The sequence below is a fragment of the Vanessa cardui genome, chromosome Z, assembly GCF_905220365.1.
Source record: "Vanessa cardui chromosome Z, ilVanCard2.1, whole genome shotgun sequence".
NCBI lineage: Eukaryota > Metazoa > Arthropoda > Insecta > Lepidoptera > Nymphalidae > Vanessa > Vanessa cardui.
The window spans coordinates 8132733-8150621 of record NC_061154.1 but is presented as its reverse complement, the minus strand read 5'-3'; the positions used below and the strand labels follow the sequence as shown (position 1 = coordinate 8150621).

The following is a 17889-nucleotide window of genomic DNA, read 5'->3' as shown; positions in this document are numbered from 1 at the left end:
AGTATTATAAATCAATCTGAAATCCACTCGTCCCGGCATACGTCGGCTTCTGACCAACGCGTCCTGACGAAAGCTTATCCACTCAAAATATAATTGTGTTTGTAAATCAACCGTTAATAATGCACGTTTATGAATTATATTTACAATGACGTTTTAAATGTGACAATTAAAAAAAACACGGTCTTCCCACAGTAGGAAGGCGTTGTATATGCATTGGTTATGTTAAAAAAATGGTTATAAAATACAATGCTTATATGTTCTGATGATCTCCTTATACAAACCTGTGAATGCTTTTCGATCTTAAGGAAATCTTGTCATATTTAGTTTAAGATCAAATAATTGCGTAAACACAGAGAAACGTTCTCGATTTATTTATATTTGCTAATAATTCTATTAAACCTTTTTCGAACAATTTAAAATGCTATAAACGTTTTTAATTAATATAAATAAGTTTCAGCGAAAAAGGTTATATTGAAACTCATATAAGTCAACATTTCGTACATCCATTCCGAAATAGGTAATCTCTTTCTGTCATCACTGATTTTATATTCGACAGAAGAAGACTCAACTTTTGTTAAACACCTCTCTAAGTTATATTTATTGGCTTTAGCTTTCAATATCTTTAGACTGCAACGAAAGTTCAAACATGATGTACTGACTTTCGCCCGTGGTTTCGCTTGCCTTTTTGGTAGTAAATTAGTAGGCATAAGAAAGTAACCTTAGCTTGTGGCTCAAGCTTCCTTCCTTCTAAATACAACAGACATACATAGTACATTCGCATTTATGATATTTGTATATATGAAAAAAATCTGATATTTTTAGAGTAATATACAATGAAATGAATTGTAAAAATTCAGACGAAAGCTTTTACTCAGTAAACGACTATTGTACGTCTTAGCTCTGGCCGTCTCCCTATTGTGTTCGCGTTAGCTTTGTCTTTGTATCTTACGACGATGTGCCTCCGCCCGCTAACTATATCAACCTGGTTTCCTTATTATTGTTAATTAGTTGCTAATTCACAACTTAACATCGACTCATTTCGAAGTTTTTTGTGCAAGGCCCTCTGTGTCCACTCATCAAATATTCTACCGCCAAACAATGCCTAATATTGTTGTGTTCCGGTTTAAAGGGTGGTCGAGTGTAACTACAGGCATATACATATATTATATCTTAGCTCCAATGGTTAAAATTTCTTACAGCGTTCATTTCTGTTATAAATTTGATAATAGAAATAAACGCTCATTAATCAAATGAAATAATTATTATCTGGTGACCATCGTTTATCTATATCATAAAAAAGTCATTTTTTGCATATATTCTTTAATATTATATTATGTTTGATTTTATGAGAGGCCATTTAAAAATTGACGTATCGTATCTGATCACTTCAGCAGTTGTTGCCACGACAAAATAGTAAATAGAAATAATGAGTAAAATACATTTTTTTTATTATTTACATCACCCATATTCATGTAATATATTGGCTTTTTTATTGATCGGTAGAAAAGTAAAAGCAAATGTTTATTCTATAAATTATAATATGTAAACAAATAACTTAATTACAATACCAGAGAATAAAACGTATAACAGACGTATGTTGAATCAAGATTACGAAGAAAAATCTTTCCATTTTAAGCTTAACGCCACCTGCACAAGTCGAGTGGTCAAGTAATATGGACCAAATAACAGTATCAAGAGTATATATATTACAGCCATACCTTAACGGGCATTACATTTAACAATAACTGTGATTTAGTGACACCCTAGCTAAATTTAGGGTTCCCCAGACTATGTGGACACCCCACGCGGCCGTGAATTGATTTATTTATAGCTCACAGTGAGTTTTCTGGTTCCGTGTCAGGTATGCCACTTAGTAGGTTAAAAGATTTGATTTCGCTCTCTCAGTGAACATATTAGATCCACATTAGAGACATTCTTATCTTAATATTTTATTAATTTATACTATATTAAAGATTTCAGCACATATAAAAACTAATAGCTATTATAAACATCAAATATTGTACTTTCAATTTAAACGGTAATAAATTTTCATACTTTTTGTCAGGTCTAATAAAAAATATATTACTTTTTAATACCTAAGAGTTTTATTAAATATATAATAGTCAAAATTGCTATTTGGTATTTAATTTAATAAAAATAATAGCAATACAATTCTAGATAAGAGTTGATTTAGTTAATTTATATTAAAATACATACTTATTTAACAAACCGTTAATTAAATATATTCATCAAATAATTTAGTGGATACAAGGCATATAATTCAAATTTTGCTATCCTCTGTCGGCCCCTTTTAATATTCATAGTACAATAACGCTGTTGTTACAGACAGCAGAAACGGCTTCGCTTATTGCTTTCATAGTAATTGTTATTATTTAGTGTTATATACGAAAATACGTTTCAACTATTAATAAGTGCGATACTGTGTAATTGGTATTGTTTTCGTTAAGTAGTTCGATTATTAATTATCAAATGTATTAATGGTTACTATCGAAAAATTCTTATTATTTCGTATTGAAGTGAAGGCAGTAATCATAAGTTATATGAAATTCAAAATAGGCATATGTTGTTATCAATTAGCAATATTCCAAAGAGATTTGTTTCTATCAATATTTTCGTTTGATATAGTTCGTAAAGTTAAGTTATATTATATAAATGTACAAATGCTGGGCTTTAGTCTTTTAGAGGAAAATATGTGAAACGTTGTAGACGCGCTGCTCCAAAGCGGATTGGTGATTGCATATACAGAATATACGAAGTTTACTCACTACGTTTTCCTTCAAAGTTGAACACAAGACAAAATTTCATTAAAAATATTATTTGAATGCGTTTCAGTCAAGATCCGGTTATTTCAGGTAGGCAGGTTGGCAACTACTGGGCTATCTTGACTTCAATCTCGCTCAGATTTTTATAGTGGTATGTTAATAAAAATGGATTGTAACTTCAAAATTTACTTAATAATTTAATTAACAAATTACTTGAAAGCTTTGTCAATTTGGGAACAAAACATTTCATATTTAGTAGCCATTAACATTGGAGTCAAATGGAATTAACGATTGACAAACGGCTTACCAATGACGACATTGTCCGATTACAATCAGACATTGGAGAGAACATCTCAATTCCTCTCGGTAAGCATACCGAATCGTTCCAAACATTGGCAAACATTCATCCAATTAGACCGTTAAACCAAACAGCTAGATTAGCCAAATATTGTTTGTGTTACACAATACAAGACCAATCTCCATACATCCAATATTAGGGAGTAACAATCATCGAACTGAGGGGTGAGTGCGCCTCGGGCAGCGGCTTGATCAAACAAACCTCCAAAGGCCAACCTACGTCTGTATCTAGAGAAGCTAAATTATAATGAGCCACAATACAGATCCAATAATCTGATATTTACATATATAATACATATATAAGATCTGACATAATTGATTACAGGTAAATGCTGTTACGTATCTCATTAACACGTACGAGTAATGTACATTACGAAGTAACTTTTGATTTTGTATTATAATAGGTCAATGAACGATTCATAATCTTTCTTGAATATATAGCCATGCTGTATAGCTAATGAATATAATAATTTGAAGACTAGCTTATCGAAAAATATTGATAAATATATATTAGATCAGATAAACGTATATTAAAACCGTACACTAAGCTCGTATATTTATTTAGTTTGAATTGTGGCTTTGATTTTCTATGTAACGGTCTCCTACTTAAACATGTTAAGAGAATTAAGAGAGGGTAAACACCGAAACACGGTAACGCTCGAGGCGACGCCCGAAATCATGAATTTTAGTTTAAACAAAGTAATTGATTAGTTTTTTACACAAGCCACATGTTGCAAGTCAATTTGAACGGGCTCTTGGAAAATGTTCATTTCTAAATAATTTATTGTTTTCACACATTAACATATTGCATCATTATGTTTATAAGGTTTTAGTAGAAGATCAAAACCTAAAACGAACCTTCATAGAGTTGATTATAGAATGAAATTTTTGAAAACAAATTAGTGTATAAGAAAATATGTCAAGAATGGTTTGTTTAAAATAAAACCTGAACAGAATTTTATTTTATTAATTAAAAAAAAAGAAATTAATTAGATGTGGCAACATCAATGTGATAATATTTCATTTATTATTCGTTAGTCAAGTATAAAATTCTGCTAGTCTGCAGCAGTCTGTTTCATCTTATGAAGCGTCGCGTCAGTTTGTAGCTTATTCCAACGCATTTCGAATTGGAACATGAGGCAGATTTTCTTCCGATACTTGCAGATTTCCTGAGGATGTGTTTCACTTTGTGGTGAAAAGTGGTGCTTGTTTGGATAGCTTGTATGGGGTCAAATTTCGTAACCATTTTTTTAACAGTTTGTACCAACCGATTGAACTCAAATTTGGAATATGAAGAAGTGTTACTTCGGGAGTTTGAACGTTTTACTCGTTAATATTTAGTACTAAATTTGAGGTATTAATAACTAAAATAAGGTGTTGTTCAAAAGATTATTTCAATCATTTATTGAAACATTTGAAATTTTGAAATATTTTTCCAGCTGCTTCAATAATTCGTCTCTTTATTGTTTGTGTTATGCTTATTCACTAACAGCTTCAACGATTCTAAATCCATTTTAATATTTTGTAATGAAAACATTCTTAATATAATAAAATAAGTGGTTGAATGGTATACGTAGGATTTTGAGCCTTATGTTACTTGATATGTTCGCCTATTTTGAAAGGCAAGGTAGATCTGCGTAGGTTAAACACTGACTAAAAATATCAAATTAGATACTCTGAAAATCTAAAGATGATTCAGAATTTTCATTAAAATACATTAAAATTACAGTGTAAGTGTAAGCAAAATTTTAGTCTATTTTATTTTTGGACTAATGTTATTGAGATGTTATTCCTATTTTGCATTATAAGATCTTCAGAATCCAATTTGAAGTAAAGATGGTAACTATACTGCAGCGAGGTGTATAAAGGTAGGCGCACACTGCCGTGTGTGAGTTAGTGCCGCCCGGCGCCATACGTCATGCATCTCTGGGGATAGCTGACCTCGACAAAGGCTTTACTATGTTTCACTATATCGAATTAATTATTTTTAACATTACATTTAAGTGTCTTAACATTATAATTTAATATGAAGTCACACTGTGTTATGAATTATCGTTCCTATTTTAGACTATTTAATTTTAAATCTCAAACATTACATTATATTTCCATGGAAGTAATGATTTTTAGTTCTACATTACAATACAAAAATAGTAGGGGTTTGATACTAAAAATATTGAATAACGCAACATTATATTATATCATAAATTCTTTTAATTGTGTGCGCTTAAATTTACCTTCCAAACTCAGAATCTCAATGTTTCTGTGTGATTATATTATTGTAGATCTCGAAAGTACGTCGCAGGTCGCACGTGTAGTAGGGGCCGGCCGTCGGGGCGACCGACGTCGACGATACATTTTATTGTCGGACAGAAGCGAATTAAATTATACAACCATCTTTCTAGTTATAGCCCTTACAGATAAATATAAGTTCATTACCTCATAGAGTTCGGACACGGGCTAAAATTCAACAGATGTATCTGTATATGACAAAAGTCGTTGAGATACGAATAAATAAAATATATTTTATAATAAATAAAAAATACATCGTTGTAATATAAAAGTTAAATATTTAATTTATTTAAGATAGAGTCAGGGTTGGTTAGGTATATATTAATTGATGTTTTGAATTTCATGAAAATATAAGGAAAGTTGAATACTCTACACTATTTGATTTTTTGTCAGTAACTATTTTTTTTGTTTTACAAGATACATATAAACACCAAATAATTCGCACGAAAATCGGTGGAATAGTAATCATTCAAGACTTTTATACGATCCAGTCCACGACTCCATTGTACCAGATCGATAGCAAATTACTTTATTATAGTCTGAATTGTATGTAGGTACGTCTCAAACTTTCAAATATATGCCACAGTAATTATAAATCGATTTCCTAGATTTGTTTATGTAATGGTACGAGTAGTTACATCAATAAACAATTTGGTATGAATACGAAATATGTAAAAAAAAAATGTTTTAAATGACATGTTTTAAAAAAATATCTAAATATTTATATATAATTAAATATATATAATTTATATATAATTTCAATTTTTATTTTAACTAACTTTAATCGAGTTTAAAATAAGTATACATATTAAAGCCTTTTTAATAACAAGCTTAGTTGTCGGCCATTTTAAGCAAATAAAGTAAGAAGGATAATTGATAATATCTTGGAACCGGTACAGAAGCTCCGTAAGATTTGACACAAACTTTATTAAGTGCGATGTTAAATAAAAGCTGATGATTAATTAATAATTTTCAAAAGAGTGATCTTGATATGTGAAGACGTAACCTAATAGTCAGTTTGTATAAGAGGAATATTGTCATTTTGAGCTTAACTCATGGTATTCTTGTGACCTTTTTTTTAATTTTTCATTTTATTATCACTAATGAGGTTTTATATACTTTTAATATAATACTATTTACACTATTGATTATTACTACAGAGATAGACTCTACTCAAACGTAGATTGCTGGTGTGCTTTCTAATATTATTTACTATTTTACCAACTAAAGACAATAAGATTTATACAAAGACAATTCTACTACTTTTTACTAACTACTATATACGAAACTATATTATTAAAGATTTATAAACAAAGAGTCATTATACTTTCATTATCTTCACGTAACAATTGCTGTAGCCATTTATATCGTTGTTTGTACACAGATTTTATATTCTGTCAACAGATATAATACCTTTGTGTTGTATTTTAAAAAAAAAAGAACATTTCAAACTTTGAACTTAAAATTGTTAAAAACTTCAGCTGAATTTTCAGCAAAATATTTCTGTATTTAAATACAACAAAGCTATTTTCTCTCGTACATGTTATATAGCTGACGAAAATTTGCGTCGTTTTGTGCACTCAGGTGTTTAGCAGAGGTCACGCTAATTAACGTTGAGCACAGGTGCCAGGCTTGACAAACAGCTATTTTTAATTGCTCCTGCACATTAAGAAATATATATTTTTTTTTAAATATCACTTATCTAATGATGGAACGTCTATATATGTATAAATATACAGTTAAGGTCACGACTTGTTTGACGTTGAAACAATTTAATTACCTTCGTGAAAAGGTGCTATTTTGACATTTGGTATTATGTATGAACAGAGTATGGTATTTACGTGAAATCGAGTGATAATGTTATCTTGATTTTATTTTACTTGCGTGTTAAAATATTGGTCACTAAGTATAAATGATACTATTTTTTTCTAGGACTATTTGGTGTTGTTTTTATAAATAGGTGACAAATAAAATAAGGTTAGTAGGGGATTAAAAAAAAATAAGACACGTTCTATTTTTCATTTGTTCTTTTTTTGAATTTAATCACGATATGGTTATGTGTTTTTTTACGGTACGAAATGCAATGTAAACAATTCTCACACCGAATGGGTCCTTTGTAAGTCGTAAAGAAAAAGGGAGTAATAAAACAACAAGGTATTACTAATATTTCTATTTTTTAATTTATTGTTTATTCGTCTTCCAAGTAAGATTTTGCTCTTTTAATAATATTATTATTAATAATAATGTAATTAAGAATTAATAAATTGCAAGAGAATCCACTAATGACTACTTAAACTTAGCGCTGATTTAGTTGAAATCTAATAGTTTATTAGTTTCATTGGTCACAATTGTGTAATAATTCGATGTTCGGAATGTCAGAGAGATTATTTTGTAACAAAACAACATTAGTTACAACTGATGCGACTGGCGAAATTTCGTGTCATATATCTATTTAGGATAACTTTTGAATGTAGATATAACTATTATATTTTTACGTATCTAGCCAATTTACCTTGAATCTGTCTGAAAGTGTATTTTATATATAATTTATTGGCCCCCATAATATCGATGTCGCCGCGAGTCTATAATGACTTTCATTGATGTCTTACTTATATAAAAAGACAGGTTCTATTGCCACATTGATAAGATTCATGCTTACACATATTATACTATACACATGGGAGGCACCCAGAAATATTTAGCTCATTATTGTTATTATCAAAATAATAAAATTTCATATAGCAACTACGATCACGAAGTATCTTAAAGGTTATTTATATAGTATTTTCTAAAGCTTGAAACCTGTGTACATTTTGATATTATGTCAACCTTGCATTTAAGACATAATCAAATGTGGTATCTAAACAAAGCATTGATGCTTAGAAATTATATAAATAGTAAATGTAATGTCATAATTTAATTATTTAAAAAGATAACTAAACTTTTCTGGGAACCTTATTTGTTTATTCAAGGTATGTTTTGATATGTTAACGCTAATGCAGAAAAGAATGTTCCACGGACAGCCACGTCTTATACAAAAAGATGTTTTATTCTTAAACTAACCACACTATAGTCTGAAATATCAGTTGGTCTAAAGGAAATTAGTCGCAGGTATTATGTAAGTCTCGCTCCGAACCTTTACGATAACATTATGTATTATTATAACTGTACTTTTATTCAAAATAATAATCGTTCGGAATTGTTTTCGTTCGTTGGTTTATCACCAACGAACGAAAATCAATAAAATCAAATCGAAATCAATATCAAATCAAATCGAAATCAATAAAACTATTACTGTAACTTACATTTCGTATAATAAAGACATGATTTTTAAATCTTTAAAAATAAATACAAAAACACTGTAAAAAAACTCATGACTAGATTCAGCCAGACTAAAGCTCTCAAAACCTACCGTTAGTTAAGTGTAAAACTAAATAAATTCCTATGAGCAAATTTAAAGTTATAATCAATTAATTGTAATTACTAGATTGCACGTTCTTTTTACCTTAATAATGTACTATATTTACAATTTTTTTTTATTTAAAAATATTATTTATAATTCGCATTTTTTCATTTTATCTTAAGCTTTGTGGTTGTATTTGCGTTACTACGATTCCTAAGTATGTCGGTGCGGATTTAAATAATCGAGAAAATATACGTTTTCACATGAGATGTTTGTAGAAAATGTTTCGAGTAAAATAAATCTTTGGTAACAATTTTTTCATAAAATCAAAAGGGTTTTTAATTACTATTGATATTATTAATAGTCATTATTAAAATTAGAATTCATTAGCGTTGTACTAATTCCATTCAATTTAGTAACTATGGTTTACTAATGACTAAATATAAATCGAAATGTGACTTATTTACAATGAAATTTAAATCTATTTTGGCTAAATGTCGCTAATAACCGCTTAGTATAAGAATTGTGCCATGTTTGTGATAGTGATTGAAAAGTGTGAAATTATAACAAAAAATATATGTATAACTAAAGTAAAGCAAACACTTTTCTCACATAAGTAATTCTAGAACATAAATAGCTATCTACACTTCACTTGTAAAAAGGGCACTCTTAAAATTACTTTGTACAAATTTTAATAATACAGGAACAGAACAAGTTCAAATAATAATACATTTTTTTAAATAGACTGTATTTAGATTAGGAGCAAGGAAATAATTTTATTTAAAATAATGAATAAATTATAAGTACATAACAAATCATTGTTTGTTTCGTACGCTCTTCGCCTAATCTAGTAACAGTCTATTGTACAATTGTAAAATTTTTATCGTATGTTTTCGATGTATGGTACTTCGACAGGACATCTCATCCAATGTGTCCACTTCGAATCCGCAACACAGCGATGAAGTTACTAACATTAAACACAGAATATTGATTATTTTGCAAGGCACATTTTCTTAAAAATCCTGATTTTCATGTACAATTCGACGTTCAAAAACATCAAAACTCGGCGCGTTACAAATTAACAATGTATGAAAAAGCGACTTGTATTAATTTTAATGATATGTATATAATCAATTATATACCCTGTGTCTCGAAAAATATACACATGAAGGTTAATTCACACGGAAAGAAAATAAGACACGTTACACGATATCTACACTAGTGACTACGTTGCGTTCGATTTTTAAATAAAACTTAAATGCAAAAATGTAGATGCGTTTTAAATGAGATCTTATTATTGCTCACGAGAAAGTATTGTTGGCGGTGAAGCGCCGATGTCACTGATGTGGCCCTTTAGGCTAGGCCATGGCCATGTCCGTGCGGCCGGCGACTCAGTAGCCGTACCCAGTTCCTGGGTACAGCAGAGCCGCGCCGCCTCCCGCCGGTCAGTGTTGCGCCGCAAATTTCATACGCTTTTGTTTTTGCCTCTGATTACAAAACCATACTCGAACGACATTCTTTTTTAAGTCTAATTTTTCCGCAATCGCTGCAATCTTTTCACCGGAGGGTCGTGGCTGAACTGCAAAGTAAGCTTCGAGGCTCCTCTTTTCTGGTGCAGCTATGGATGTTCTCTTCCGCTTCTTTTCGCCGGCTGGTAATACACTCGGCGCATCTGGATCTCGTCTTTTATTCTTTGCCTGAGCTTCTGCTTCTTCCAACCAAGCCTGTAGTATAGGTTTTAAAGCAATCATATTGTTATGACTCAGCGTCAAGCTCTCGAATCTGCAGATTGTACTTTGAGACAGAGCTCCGACTCCCGGTAGCTTCAAATTGGCCAGCGCCTTCCCGACGTCCGCTTGAGTAACACCAAGTTTTATTCTTCGTTGCTTAAATCTTTCTGCAAAGGCTTCGAGTTCTCGAGGGTCTGTATCTGTATCAGGATGAAGAGCGGCTGATGGATGACCTAGGTGAGCTGGTGGTGCATGAGATAAGCCTCCAGCATGGTGGTGATGGTTCATAACGTGGTTCATAGCTCCATAGCCATGCAATTGGTGGTGAGGTGGCGCCGCTTCTCCCATCGGTGCCAGGGTGGTCATGGATGACGACGTGAGCGGGTCAAGCATATCCAAACCTTCCATGCCGTGGTGGCCCATCTGCGGAAAAAACGGCTTTTGTAATTCGTTTTTATCATACTGTCAAAATTTCTCGTATTAAAAGGATTACTATAGATATGGGGTGGCGTGATCTTTATTGTCATTCGCCGAATTAACTTCTGTATTCATGTTAAATCATACGTTTTATTGTAAACAGAGAGGGGGGCGGCAACAATGGCCGCACTCGGGGACGATATGGAAACATAAACAATCATCTTTGTGCAGATTTGCACTCATTCTTTATGAGTGCAAACACTTGTTTTTTCATAGGAGGGTGAATCTGTTGTGACGTTGATTGGTTGCAAGTGTTTTACCAATATGCTTATGTCGTTGACCGGCTTTGTAGCGAAAATGAATGTTTGCAATGCTTAGAAGTCGAACGCGCATATGTGACTCTTTTATATTTCGACCTATTAAATAACATAAAGTTTTTTATTTTATCTGTTACTATTATGATATTTTTTTATTTTTAATCTATTTATAAATAAAGAGTATTACTATATACGAATGTAATATTTTTTGGTTTTCTAATGAATAAATTACAAATAAGTATTATTTATGTTCGAGAAATATATTTATTGTATAAAAAACGAAGATAAAAACGCGACTTAAATCTTTATATAAAAACTGCAACAACTAGCAATCTTCATGAGGCAATTTATCTCAGTGTAAGAACAGGCCGTAAGTCTTTCGCTAGCAATTTTTCCATGGCGCTTCTAAGGGGTGGCGCAGTAGGTGCATTGGGTCTCGGCACGAGCTCCCCGGGGACCGGTAGATCACAATTATCCGGTATAAGTACGCGTGTAGCACGTAATGTTACATGTTACAGGGCTTACAATATATATTTTTTTAATTGTCATCTGTAGTTTTATATGTACATTTAATGTATGTATTTCTATGTTTGTCTGTATACATAACTACAAATAAAACCTAAAACAAACTTAAATATTTTTTTTTATTCAAAAATTTCTTATACAAGTAATAAGTAACTTTTGTATATAAAGCTTGTTATCAAATTATCAGAGTTATCTAGTTTTCCGCAGTGTACTTTCTCCCTTTAACACTTTTTATATTTAATTTCTTAATTTCTAAATAACAATCAATACAAAAGACATTTTCAAATACAAAAGAGATTTTAAAATCAACTAATTAGTTAATTTTATACCGAAATATAAAATAAATAATATATTTATTTCAGGTCATATCCACTGGGTTACATTTAATACTTATTGTACTTTTAATTTAATTGATTGTTTGAACTCAAATCTTGATAAACGGATTTGATTTTAAAGGATAAAGTATTAAAAAATAAGCACGTTTTCAATTTCCAGTCCGTCTATTTTTGTACAAGTTGTGCATTAATAAAATCAATTCAGTGCTACCCAAGATATTGCGCTTGTAGAAGAAAGGAAAAATAAACTGTTATTAACTTCAAGCAATGCATTATAGGAAATCAATATCGATAAATGTCATCGTTAGATATTCAAATAGGGGGTATTACAAGATAGCCTCCGCAATCAAAGCAATAGGAAAATGTCAATACGCGTTTAAGTTAATTTACATAATTTGCCGTGATGGCATTTAATGTGCACTTCTGCCTTTATTTAGTTTGCAAATTGTCATGCAAATAGAGCAAAAAAACTTCAACACATTAGTGACGTAGAATCTGAAATCGTCTTTTTAATAATTTGTCAACAATTATTTACTCGACCAATTACGATTTATATAAATGTTGTAGCGCTACGTCACTTAAAATTTTCACAATGCAGTTCCAAGTGGATATTAAATAAATTATACTCTGTTAATAGTGATTTCTATCGCACTGTTATTATTTGAACAAGTGGTCGAATATACGTGGGGATGCGATGGGGTGCGATGTGGGGACTATGAAAACGGCGGACGTAATGTTTTGTTCATTATTTGTGTCTATCAAAAAGTATTTATTTATCGTTTTTCGAGGCTCTTTACTTAATATATCTTTTTACTATAAAAATGTATAATCAAAACAAAAATAACAATATTGCTTTTAAAAATTAAGCGATAGGCACTCGAGCGTTAACATTATAAGTAGACCAACTTTACTATATTTTTTATACCACAAATATAATTTAATTTATGAATTTAATGAAATTCGAAAAAAATGCCTAGTTGATCTAGTGGCTAGCTTATAAGGCTGCGGATATCGAGGCCTTGAAAACCTAGTTCGGGTCGGTAGCTTCTTTATTGTTATATTGCCATTGATTTAATGCTCTTCAGTCGGCCGTATTGTTCGATCAGAATGTAAGTTCGATGAAGCAAAGATAAAGTTTGTTTGGGCACTAATTACATATAATTAAGCAAATTAAATCGTTTACGAGAACGTCAAAACTAAATTAAAATTATTGCATTGTTGTTGTGATCAAACAAACTCGAAGCTCTATAGCTCTAACCACACAACAGCAGCGCGATTCTGTAAGAATTCACATCGTATGTCACTTGTAAAATGACTTAAAGTGATACGCCATTTTGATACGTGTATTGTATACATTTATAGTTGTTACAGTCACTGTTACATATTACATTTTGACATTTTACACTCGTGTTCTTCGGTGAGATTCTTATTACAGAATAGCCCTACTGATCAGGGAACACGATCGTGAAATGTCAAAAAATGATATACGATATTGACTATAATGATAATAATGACATTTAAATTAAACATACATTAAATAAAAAGTAGCGTATCACTTTAAAATTATTGTCAACGTTCCATTGTGAGAAGTAAAGCGTTGCTAGCCAGGTAGACGTGTGTAAGATTACTGATTTTAGTTTTAACGTGCTTACCGAACGTGTAAATAAATGTTTTCTCACTTTTATTTTCAATCAGATCTAAAGCTATGAATAAATATGTTCAGTGACGCTGTCATGCGGAGTGGTTTCCCATTGGAGTTATTACTCATGTATTGCCCAGAGCTTCTGCCGGTCTTCTAGCCCTAAGATATGATGAAGTTTTACTTGTCTTACATATTGGTCCGAAGGAAATTATAAAAAAAAAAAACAAATATAAATCGCTAATAAATAATTTTAATGTCATAATAATCACTACTATTTTGTTCGATGTTGTGATTCATTTTATTAACTTAAATATCTGTAATCTTCATTCAAAGTTGAATTCGTAAATGACAATGTTATCGCTTGCGAAGGAAAACCTACTGAACGTAAAGCAAGCTAAAAGGATTACCTAAATATGGTTTTATTATCTAGGTAGTATCTATATTTTAATTTCGTACGTATTTAAAAAAATAGTAATAACATAAGTCCAAGTATACTTTGACTGTTATTTATATATAATATAACATTTATAAAACTCAAGTCAAGATCACTATGTACATATATGGCTCTCATAATGCGTTACTAAATATTTATCTAAAATCGAACCTTACTATAAACCTAACGCGTATGTGCTATAGTCAGTCTGCTATTGTTTATTTGTATGTTATAGTAATAATTGTGTCTAACTTAAGCCCCTTCGAATACTTTTGATTTTATTGTTAATTTAAGTAACGCTGATGCAAACGTAAAAATATACATAATAATATATTGTTAGTACAATAAATTGAAATAAAAAATAGTTAGTACCTAATATATCCCTATCAATGATAATGCTTATTATTTTTGTAGTGGAGTTTAATAAAGTTCTTATTTATTTTTATATATAGCACGCGTAAGTTGCCGTGACGAATTTTGATCAAGTTTTGAACATTAGTTTCAACTACGCGTCGCGTCCCCAGCGGCGACGGTGACAATTGCTAGTAACAGTGAAAACGTTCATATGTCCTGTATTCCCATGAGTAAACATGTTTTTTTTGTTTTCCCCTTCAAGTAGTTTACAGTTTGTGTTTAAGTTTAACCTACCGTTTGTTTGCTGGCAACAGTGGCTCGATAGAGCTGCTCCTATTTTATATAAATAATGTAAGTATGTAAATATTTAACACGGACTAACCTGTGACCATTTTCTTGTTTGTTGGGTTTAAAATGGAAAATTGGGAGGTCTTTTTTACTTCTTTCGGTACATCGCAGTCATAAATAGCTGGTTACTTGAAAATAAATCACGCTGATTGGTTATGAAATACTCGTATGTATATATAGTGTGTATGTTGGTTGATTTACGGCGAATGCTTTTTTTATTTGTATAGCTATTATCGTATTTTAAATGTCGATTTAAATTAACTTAATTGTATGAGATAATCAACTCATATCATAAATAGAGATTAACAAAACTGGAATGATATCAATAGGTATAATCTACCTAACAATAAATAAATCTAAAATTAGGAATTACATTAAGAATATAGAGTTTCGCATAAATATGACCAAAAAAGTATCGTGACCTTATGCGTCGATATCGGCGTCTTAAAAACACAATTATGTTCGATGGAACGCAAATGTTTCTGGTAGCAATCTTCAGTAACAATTACTATCTCCCCAACATATGAGAAGATAAAAAATATAAGGGTACACAATCGACAACACAACATCGAACAGTGCATAAAATTACCTCATTTTTATAGCGGAGCGGGTATATTTCTTACACATTACAGCCCGCTACCCCACGCCAATGTACTCCCAGAGGAGTTAACCCTCGCCCAGCTACTGACATATGAAGACTGAAAGATTTTCCAAGGTGTACGGGGCATACAGAAATGCATTTACTTTTATTATTATTATTTATGCCAAAAGAGGCGTGGAGTGTACCAATTTCGCAACAATTTTACGAGTGCGATTTAGTTTTATCGTCTAGGAATTCGATTCAAATGATTGGAATAGACCTTCTCCCCTCGTCAATACCGGTGTATGAATTTCAAATATATCATATTAAAAGAAGAAATAATATTTGATGCTGTATTTCACATTCATTTGCCGAACCCTACAGTGAATATACATAATTTGTATGACGGGCTAAAATTATAGACATAAATTGGAGGCTCATAAAATCTGTGTGTAAGTGTGCTTTTAAATAATAATTGTTTGTGTTATTCTAAAATTATTTTTAATGAAATCTTTTTTCTACCAAACCTTCTTTTGTATTTAATAAATACGTTAGGGTCTCTGAAATATTATTTAGGAATAAGTAGGTGGCGAAGACAACGATTCTACCTGATGAGGCCGGGCGTTGTGCGGAGGAGGGCCGCCAACACCGTGGTGGTAGACCATGTCGTGCTTGAGCTGCGGTAGCGGAGGCCCGGGCTGAGGCCCCGACTGATGTTTGCCGATGTCCACGGCTGCCAAGGCCTCCGCTCTACTCAGCAGACCATCATTGAGGCCGCCGAATATATCGCCCTGATGATTAAATGTCATATTAATAGATGAATAAAAATGCAATTCGATAACGTTATTTTAAATGTAATGTATCTTTTAGTTGACTTAAAAACATTACCTTTTGTGATTAAATTTTGTATTTGAATGAAGAACTTAAAATGGCCTGTATCTTAAATACATATTTTCTATTGTATTAAAAGAACTAAACATGCATAATTCTATCCATGCCATGCTAATTATAGTTAAAACGTTAGATTTACATAGTTAAATAAATTATTTCAGGGATAAGAATCGAGATTAAACAAAATTATTAAGCAACTCTAAAGTAGCTAGTTCAAAAGGGCAACACTAATTCGCGAGACGTAATACGTTGGCCACATCAAATAGTCATGGCGGCTCAACCGGCGGCCCGCGGACAGGGGTTTTTCCCGGATTACTTTAAATTATTTATGAGTGACTCTGACCTCGAGTTCCTTGGTAACTCGTTACCCGGCTCCACGCCTTCTCCTCGGTTTCCCGACAGATGCCTCGTGCGCGAACCGACTTTTAAATAGGCAGTTTATAGAACCAGGGACTACTTTTAAAGTGATAGTTTCTCCTTTCGATTTACCGGTGGTACACACGTTTGCTGGTTTTATTTCAGCGTCCCCTTTTAAAGACGGAACTTGCAACTGAATTGTTGATTTCGTTTGAGTTGTTTTTTGAAGACGAAATGAAATTCGTGTATAACATAGGTTGTCTCATGCAAACGTGCTCAGAATATCGATTGTATTAATTTGCTTCGTTATGTAATCGTTCTGTCTATAATTTCAAGTAATCTATACATGTAATAGAATTAGAGAGTCTTTGTAACATTAAAATGACCGTCTTTTTACTAAATGCAAATGTAATGTACACACGATATATAAAGCAAAATAACATTTTTTACAATTTTTATCTGTTTGTTTCGGCTAAGATGTGAAACGGCGGGGCCGATTTTGACGGGACTTTCACTGGCAGATAGCTGATATAATAAGGAGTACCTTATGCATTTTTTTCTATATATTTTTTTATTTCAGCTTAATTTAAACGCGCGCTAAACGGCTCACGGCCACAGCTAGTGATATATATGTATGTAACTTTTAGAAAGCTGTCCTTTATCTTTTCTATGAATACAATAAACGATGGATGGAGTACTTATAAAAATGTTATATTTAATTATGTCTTTTTCTTTTTACATTTTATAAAGTGGAAATACTTTTGAAAATACTTTTTATTCATTCGATAATTCCACTTCAATACGAGTTAAAATCTATCACTCGTCCTAATCCTATAACAAAAAACATGACAATCGACCGTGGGAACAAAGCGTTGTCCCTGCACCCTATACGAATCATTAGCATCGAGTTACAGAAGTGATTCTACATTCAGCCCCCGTCTAATTGTAATTGCTAAACAAATTGACCCCGCTTCTATGTGAAATATGTAATAATTTGCTCTAAAGTGCCTTCGGAGTGAAGTCGGTACCGTCTGAACTTTGAATAAATGGCTCATGTATTTTAATTTAAAACAAACGACTTATAGTTTATTAATGTCTTATTTGGTACGGAGGTTCTTATTCTTATCT

General features: G+C 31.6%; 1 protein-coding gene across 3 annotated transcripts in view; it reads right to left on the bottom strand.

Moving 5' to 3' along the window:
• Nucleotides 1-9998: 9998 nt before the first annotated feature.
• Nucleotides 9999-17889, bottom strand: part of LOC124543235 (inhibitory POU protein) — a 48430-nt gene continuing 40539 nt past the window's right edge. For all 3 annotated transcript variants that reach the window (XM_047121375.1, XM_047121376.1, XM_047121377.1), the window contains 2 exons: nucleotides 16122-16304; nucleotides 9999-10985 (listed from right to left, as the gene is read on the bottom strand). In XM_047121375.1, coding sequence (XP_046977331.1) covers nucleotides 10278-10985; nucleotides 16122-16304 — 891 coding nt within the window. In that variant the 3' untranslated portion in view covers nucleotides 9999-10277. The remainder of the gene's footprint in view (nucleotides 10986-16121; nucleotides 16305-17889) is intronic.